At 68.6% G+C, this 8,314-nt stretch overlaps 2 protein-coding genes across 2 annotated transcripts; both read right to left on the minus strand.

The window, feature by feature from the left end:
* Window positions 1-12: 12 nt before the first annotated feature.
* MNEG_10291 (hypothetical protein) lies at window positions 13-2,542 on the minus strand (the record flags this gene model as incomplete). Its single annotated transcript, XM_014041236.1, has 7 exons — window positions 13-192; window positions 431-617; window positions 833-909; window positions 1,253-1,382; window positions 1,604-1,723; window positions 1,987-2,093; window positions 2,366-2,542. Coding segments are annotated over 7 exons (978 nt in total), but the record flags the coding sequence as incomplete, so codon positions are not given.
* A 980-nt stretch (window positions 2,543-3,522) lies between these two features.
* Window positions 3,523-6,362, minus strand: MNEG_10292 (hypothetical protein; the record flags this gene model as incomplete). The annotated part of the gene is made up of 3 exons (XM_014041237.1): window positions 3,523-3,597; window positions 3,781-5,221; window positions 5,389-6,362. The coding sequence occupies 3 exons, from the start codon at window positions 6,360-6,362 to the stop codon at window positions 3,523-3,525; spliced, it is 2,490 nt and encodes an 829-aa protein (XP_013896691.1).
* Between the last annotated feature and the right edge of the window lie 1,952 nt (window positions 6,363-8,314).

The following is an 8,314-nucleotide window of genomic DNA, read 5'->3' on the forward strand; positions in this document are numbered from 1 at the left end:
GTCCTCCGGCACGGGCAGGATCAGCGCGGCGGCCGCCGCGGCCGCCGCGGCGGCGGAGGCGCGGGGGGTGCTGCCCCCTGGGAGCGACAACGAGCCGGTGGCGGCGCCGGCCCCTTCGAGGCTCGGGCGTCGGAAATCGGCGAAGCTGCCGCTGCGGAACGACCCCGAGTCGCAGTCGCTGCTGCCCGCGGTCTGTGGGGGTCGGCATGGGGAACAGCGGCGGCGGGATACAGCTTGCCGCGCAGGGGCGCCCCGAGGCCACTCCCAAGCGCGGACGAACCGACACCGCCTCGTCGGCTGGTCAGGTGGCGCCGGCGCCGCGCAGTCGCTGCATTCCCAACTCGCCTCTCAAGCCTCCCCATCCCTGCCCAGCCCCCTCAGCCGCCCCACCAGCCCCAAACACTCCCAAAAAAACAGAGCCGCCTCTCACGTGCGACTCCCACTCCGCCCGCGCCGCGTCCACGCTCTTGCGCCCCAGCGGCTTGCCGCCCTGCCACTTCGCCGCTGCCTTCTTGGAGCGCTCCTTCAGGGCCGCGCGCCGCAGGGACTGCTGTTCAAGCTCAATTGTCGCCTCCTGGTGCTCGTGCAGCAGGCTGGGCGACAAGTCGTACACGTGCCTGGATATCACGGATGACGAGACGGCGCGCCCGCGCGCGTGGTCAGCTCTAGGCGTGGCCGGCGAAGGCGGGCGCCGCCGCGGGTGGGGGGCGCCCTCGCGACGAGGCGCGCGTTGGTGGGGGCGCCGCGGGCGCAGTGGGCTGGCGAGCAGCGGCTGCGCCGCCGCTGCTACAGGGCTGGAGGGGACCCGGAGGACGGCCGGCAGCCCGCCAACCTGTGCGGCTTGAGGTCCCCCAGCTTTGCGATGGCGTTGTCGACGCTCATGGTGTCGGTCAAAAACACATTGATGGCCTGAGAGAGCAGAGATTGGGGGGGAAGGGGGGGGGGGTTGATGCACGGTGAGACGGCATGCGGAGCTGTAAATCGAGGCGGCCGCATCGACGCACCCATGGCTGCCAGAGGGGGCAAGCATGGCGCCGGCAGCAAGGGGCCACGTCCAGATGAGCCAGCCGCCGCGGCAACGCGCCCGTCCGGCCCCTCGCGCGGCGTCTGCGCAGCTCCCTGCCGCAACAAGGGTGCTGCTGCGCCCCCGCCGGTCCCTGCCACAAAATGGGTGCTGCCGCGCCCCACCGGTCCCTGCAGCGTCAAGGGTGCTGCCGTGCCCCTGCTGCGCCCCCTGCATATTGGCCCGCACCTTCACGTCGCCGTGGATGTAAGGCGGGTTGGCCGCATGCAGCGCCGCGAGCGCACTCGCCAGCGCCGCGGCCCAGCGCAGGGCTGTCTGCATTGTGTACAGCCACCGCCACTTGGTGCGCCGCTGCAGCCTGTTTGGGGGCGGGAGCGGGGCAAGGCGACCAGTGCGCGGTGTGCACAGCGTCTGGCCCCAGCACAACCAAGCCGGCTGGCGGGCATCCATGCTCCCCAGCGGCTGCTGCACAAGATCGGATTGCACTCCTTAGCACAAGGCGACCCCGTTGGCCCCCTCACGAAACGCCCGACGCTCCAGGATGGCGCCTGGAGCCTCCGATTTTGCCGCGGCCCTCACTTCAGGATTGCCTTGAGGGACATGGTGCCCACAAACTCCTCAACCATGAATAGGCTGCCCCGCAGGTCCTCAGGGCTGGCGTGGTGGAAGCATCCCAGGCCGTGCAAACGCACCAGGTGCCTGGGGGCATGGAGCGCGGGGCGCGCGGCGGACAGTCAGGGGAGACGCCCGAGGCAGGCGCTGCTCACTCCGTCCCAAACTGTCCGCCCGCCGCCGTGGCGCGGCCCGGGCGGCCGCAGCCCCGGCAGCAGGGGGTGCCGCGGCGCTGCGGGGCCATTGTGCCTCGCTGGCGGCCGTGGTTGGCGCGGCGCGGGTGATCTGCGCGTGCACGTGTGTGTATGTGTGTGTGTGTGAGAGGGGGGGAGGGCGGGGGCACGCATCACCTGTGGTGCAGCCGCTGGATGTTTCGGGCCTCCTCCAGCAGCGCGTGCATGTCCTCCGGCGTCGCGATCACGTGGGGCGAGTAGCCCTTCACCACCACATTCATGGGCTGCATTGAAGACAGCATGTAACGGTGACGATCGCCGCCGAGGGGGCGGGCCGAAATGAGGGGGCGGCGAGGTGGGGGTTTGACCTGGGTCACATGGAATCCCAGGCGTGGCGGGTGGGCAGAAGGAGATTTGGCAGCGGGTGTGCCTCATGGTACACCGGCACGCCACAGGGGCTTGCCGCTGGAGTATGCCTAAGCCTGGACCGGCCGCAGGAGCAGGCAGGGGCTACAGAGGGCGCATATGCGCCAGGCGCGGCGATGAGTGAACGCACCCGGCCGCCGGTGGGGGCGTAGTACAGTCCCCTTTCCACAAGGGACAGCTCTCCAACCCCCAGCTCGGATATGAACTCCAGTCTGCTGGCATCTATGTAGAGGTCGCCTAAAAGCTCTTTGAAGCGCTCAAGCAGTGCCTCCCCATCGTAGAGCCCCTGCACGGGATCGTCCTCCATGAAATCCAGCTCTGCACCGCTGCTTTGGGCCAAACCTGCAAAGTGCACGGCGAAAGGGTGGCCTCGTGGCGTGATCACTTAGCGACTGCCCGCATCAAACCACGTCAGACCAGTGAGGGTGTCATATATGATCCCGGGGTAACAAGAGATTGGTGCGGGGCAGGCCCAATTGCACAGGGCTTGCGCTTGCTCGCCCTGCAATGCTGACACCTGGTTACCCGCCGGCGTCGCCGGCGACAACCCGCCTATGGCAGACCCTTTTAGAGGTGCATTGGTGAAATCAGCTGCTATTGATCGTGTTGTGCTCTCTGGGGCGGCATGGTGGGGCACAGCTTCGCCCCGCGCCCAGCGTCGCCGCGCACGAACCAGGGTTGTGAGTGGTTGGGCCCCTATCTTGAAAGCTGAGGCTGTCCCCTCTTGCGCTCTGGCCTCAAGCACCACAGGGAGTCGTGTCATCTGAGGTGATCCAGTACCAACTTTACCAGGGGAGCAGCCCCGAGCCGGCTGGCGTTGACCGGGTATGAATGGTGAGATTCTGTGCATGCGCACAAGATGATACGCGGCAACGGGGCCCGCACGGCGCACACAACGCGCCGCGATTGCCGATCCCGCGACAACACCAATAGGCGGCGCACAACTCAACAGGAGCCGGCTGCCGGCATTATGCCTTTGCAAGGGCTGCAGCTCAGAATGTGAGTGCCAAATGCTCGGCCCAGCCCTTGGGCTGTGGTCAACAACAGGTTGGGTTTGTTAGCGGTCGCAGGCAAAACTGCGGCGAAAATCCAAGGTTTGAGCAGATCCTGTCTGCATCTCATTCACAGGCAAACAGCTGCATGACATGGCCGCAGCAAGCGAATCCGAATTGGGGTGGGTGGGGCCCGCACCCCAGCAACTGATGGTGAATTGACAGGTGTCCGGTCGCGTAGTGGCGCGCACGCGGGCGGCCATGCGCGCCGCCGGCAAGCGCGCACGCGCGCGCGTCATGCCCTGCAGCACGCCGCCTTGTGCCCCGCGCGCCAGTGGTCCTTCTGGCACTGCTTGGAGCAATAGGACACCTGCAAAGGCCGCCGGGAGCAGTTGATAAATTCGCGGCACAGTGCGCAGCTGGGCGCCTTGTTGGACAGCACGCACAAGCGCAGCTGCACGCATCGCAAGGCGGTCTGGTAGGTGGGGACGCTCCGAGATGTCAGCCCTGGATTCGACCCAGTTCCTCCACTTTCAAGGCTATGCGTGCGCACCTGCTTGCACTGCGAGCACTTGGAAAGCTTCCCAGAGGCCGACTGCTGCTGTGTCCTGCCGCAGGCGGCGCAGGCCACCCGGCCGCCCGCTCCGTCCGCTGCAGCTGTCAGCGCCGCTGCCACGGGCGCCGGCGCCGCCGGCGCGCCGCTGCCGCCGCCGGGGGACCCGGCCTGCCGCGCGCGCTGCCCGTGGCTCCCCAGAGCCTGCGCCGCCGCCGAGACCTCCCGCACTACGGCAGGCGTCGCAGCAGCGCCGCCGTGCGCCGCGCCGCTGCCGCGGCCAATCTTCGCCAGCATGAGCGCCACACCCCTCCCATAGCCGAGCCGCTCGCCGCCGCCGCCGCCCGCGCCGCCGCCGCGTTGGTGCGCGATGTCATCCACCACGCGGAAGTTCACACTCTGTACAACTGAGGGGCTGTGGGGCCTGCCATCAGCCAGGAGCCCGAGGATGCCCACCGCGTCGCATGCTGACGTGGCGGGGGCGCTCGGGTCCTCGCTCGCCTCCTCGCCCTGCGACAGGCAAAGAGCTTTGTAGTACGCCGCGTACGCTGGGCAGCCCGGCGCGGCATCAAAGAGCGCGGCGTCGGTGAGCGCGGCCAGAAAACCAGCGCGCTCCGCCGCAGGCTGCCGCAGGGCGGGGCGGGCTACGAGCACTCGGTTGGCCGCCCCCATCGCCGTGCACAGGTCGAGCGTCGAGCGCTCGCGCGGGCACGCCAGCACCAGCGAAAGCAGATGCTCGAGGGCCTCGAGCTGCGCCTGAGACGCCTGCTGCCGCTGCGCCCCGGGCTCAACGCCGCCGCCGCCGCAGCTGCCGCCGTTGCATCCTCCTCCGCTGCCGCCGCCGCCGCTTGCGCTGCTGTTGATGCTGCTGCTGCCAACGCCGGCGTCGCCGGCCGGGGCTGCCAGAAAGCAGAGAATCTCGGCCTCCTGCGCGACGAAATTCGACAGGCACGCCTGCCCAGAGCGCGGCAGGCCCGCGCGCAGCGCATCGAGCGCCCGCCGCGTGGCGGCCGCTGCACCTGCAGCGATCAGCAGATCTGCGTCTGCGCCGCCGCGCTTCGATAGCTCCGCAAAGGTGCCCAGGACGACGCTCACGACCAGAGTGTCCCCTTGGACGCAGCCGCGCCGCGGCGGCGCCAGCGCGGCCACGAGCGCGGCCATGTTTTTGGCCGCGAGGCCGGGCTCTGCGAGCAAGCGCTCCCGGGGGAGGTTGAGCCCCCCGTTGGCACCGACGCACATCGACAGCAGCCGCAGCGCCAGGAACACTGTCGCGTCGGCGGTGGCCCCGGTGGCGCCGCTCCGGCCGCGGCTTTCGAGGCCGCACGCGCGCGCGAGCGCGTGCGTGGCCGCGGCGAAGGTGTCCGGCAGCAGCGGCGCGCAGGCAGCGGCCGCGCCGGCGCCGCGCGGCAGCGCGGCTGTCATAATGATATTTGCGAGCGCCCTGCGGCGTGGGCGGCGAGCGAGCGACAGAGTCAGGCGCCGGTCTGGCGGCGCCTCACACGTGTTTGGGCAGGCCCGCAGGGTCAGAAGAGTGGGGCAAGCGCTTCCGCTGCTCAAGCCGGGGGTGCTGCATATGCAGAACTGCTGCCCCTGACCACGTGCCTTCACCTGAGCGCCGGGATGGATGGGCACGCCTCGGGGCGCTGCGCGAGGGGTAGCAGCCAGCGCACCAACCGGGGCCGGGCGAGGACGGCTGCCGCGCCGGCCGGCGCCGCCGCCGCCGCGTCGATGACGAGGCAGGCCGCGTCTGAGAGCTCCCAGGGCGCGCCTCCGCTGCAGCAGGACGTGCCGCCGGCGCCCTCCGCCGCAGCATGCACAGCGCCGCGGCAGCCACTGCCGCCACCGCTGCCACCGCTGCCACTGCCGCGGCCCTGCTCGTCCGCCCACTGCTCGATCGCCAGCAGCAGCTCGGGCGGCGCCGCGCCCACTGCGCCGATCCCATCGCTGAGATTCAGCAACCGCGCTGCCGCGGCCACGCCGGCCAGCAGCAGGAGCGCGTCGACGCGGACTTCCGACGGCACGCCCGCGCCCGCGGCCACTGCGGCCACGGCGGCGGCCGCGCCCGGCGTCTTGAAGATGATCCCGGCCGCCGCGACCGCGGCGGGCGCGTGGGCGTCAAATGTTTTGCCCCCGAAGCGCCACACCGCCTCTTCGCTCGTGGGACGTTTGAGGCCGAGCATGGGGTCGGGCACGTCGGGGCTGCCAAAGGCAGCGAGCAGCTTCTGGCCGACATCCTCCAGGCGGTCTGTTGATGCTGGCGCCCGCGGTGGGCGCTTGTGCCTTGCGGGAGCGCCTGCCCGCAGGGCCGTGCTGCTGCGGGTTGGTGGTCGGCACACGGCGTGGCGCAGCATCGCGAGCACGGCGTGCGTAGAGCACTGCATTGGTGCATCCACGCGGGCGGACGCCGCCGCGAGCACCCGTGCGGCCTGCTGCACGCCTCCAGCAGTGCCCAGCATGGTGCAAGCAGCAGCATCGCCAGCGTCAGCGGCCTGCACTAGAGTCAGCAGCTCTGCCGCTGCCTCCACGTTGTTAGGCGGTTGTGCTGTCAGTTCGCCCAAAATATGCATCAGCCGGGGCGCCATTGCTTGGGCTTGAATGTACTGAACAGCTGGGATCTACGCGCTCAGATCATCAGATCACCGAGATGTCATCCCTGAAGTGTAGTTGTTCAATGTCAAGACATATGCAAGAACGGTGCTGCAAATATCACTTTGAGAACGCGACGTACTCAAATAATCAATTTCTCACTGTCGTTGAGACCGCGTTTGCGCCCAATGGCGGAGGAGCATGTGGAGGTGGAGGATCATGATGAGCATGCGGACGGGGAGGCAGCTTCGCCATCAGCACACGGCAGCAAGGAGGGCGGCCTGGTGGGTGCAGCAACGCGCGATGTTGAAGTGGAGCGTCGGCCATTTCCTGGACCCAGTGCTTGGTGCTGATTTACGGTGTGGACATCAGAATGCTACGCCGACATCTGCTTTGTCAATGATTGCACAGCGTCTGCACCTTCTGCCCTGTAGCGGGTCGTCCTCGCAACGCCCGGCGCCGCCTTGCCCCGCAGACGCTGCCGTGGTCGCGCGTCAAAAAGCTCATCCGCGCCGAGGCCGACGTCAAAGTAGTCAGCAACGAGGCGACCCTCCTCGTCGGCCGCGCGGTGGTGCGCCGCCATCAAGCATCTGTACCCCCCCCCCTCCCGCCGCTGCGCGTGGTGTGGCGTTGCTCCTGTGCCGGACGGTCGTTCGCAGCGGCCGCACGCTGTTTGCGGGCCGCAAGGAGGCCGTTCATAGGATGCTTACGCGCAGCTGGCTGTGCCTGCGGTGGTCGTGGCGTCACACTGCAACGAGGTGGGACACAATTGGAGGCCGCACACGCCAAGCACGCCCCTGACACGCTCACACACACACACACACACACATCAACACAGGAGCTGATTTTGGAAGAGATGGTGGCAAAGGCGCACGCGTCCATGAGCCGCGACGGCCGCAAGTCGCTGCAATACAAGGATATAGGTGGGGCCCCGCTCTGACGAACGCAAGGGGCGGCCTGTTCAGAAGTTGCAGACGGGTGGTCGTGTGCTTTCCGGGGGCGGAGCTGCTGGCTCTGGGACCCCCGGGAAACTGGCGGGCGGTCATGGCGGTGTGTTGTCCCTTGGACTGGCGTGATGCATGAACGCCTAGTGACCTGCCCCATCGTCAATCGCCCGCCCGCCTGCCTGCCTGCGCCAACCCTGCACGCACGTGCAGCAAACGCTGTAGAGGGTTGGGAGGCGCTGGACTTGCTTGCAGGTGAGTGGCCTGGCTGAAAGGGTGCCCTGTCTTTCAGCGCGTGATCGCCGTGGGGCGCGCGGGTGGCGGTCGCTCATCTGTGTCGCTGGTTGCTTCTCGCCAGCTGCATGCTGCTGCCTCGCTCGCCGCACCGGTTGCGGCCTGCCCACCCCGGGACACGCGGATGCACCCGCACGCCTTGCTTCTTCCTAGACATCGTGCCGCAGAAGGTGCCGGTGTCAACGCTGCTGCAGCAGCAGAAGCAGCAGCAGCGGTAGCGGCGGCGGGGCGCGCAGACCTTGGAGGCGGGCAAGGGGCCGTGCTGCGCTCGCGACGACGCCTGCGGCTGCCTTGGCAGCGGCGGCGGCTTTAACGGCAAGGAGCGGGCGCCCAAGACACGCGGCATCGGCGCCGGCGCCGGCCGTGTGGCTGCCGGACGGGCGTCGTGACGCTTCCGGCTTTGTGTGCTGAGCGGGCGCGTTTTGGCTGCTGCTGGAGAACCCATAGCGCCTGTCATCGGTCAGAACATGGCGGCATGCTGCCCCTGCATGGGTGCTGATTGTGGCCAACTGGGCCTTGCTCCGCCCATATGACGCCCAGGGATCCGCGACGTGCCCGCCACCTTTTGCTCCCTATCAAACTGTGTTGTCTGGCCTGCAGCAGCTCAACACCACAAAAGACCCTGCTGCCTCGCAGCATTTTGCGCCGCTCCGCCATTGGTGCACACAGGGGCGGCCCGCAGTGCACAGCGCAGCGCAGCTTATGATGCC

The sequence above is a fragment of the Monoraphidium neglectum genome (genome assembly GCF_000611645.1).
Source record: "Monoraphidium neglectum strain SAG 48.87 unplaced genomic scaffold scaffold02257, whole genome shotgun sequence".
Lineage (NCBI taxonomy): Eukaryota > Viridiplantae > Chlorophyta > Chlorophyceae > Sphaeropleales > Selenastraceae > Monoraphidium > Monoraphidium neglectum.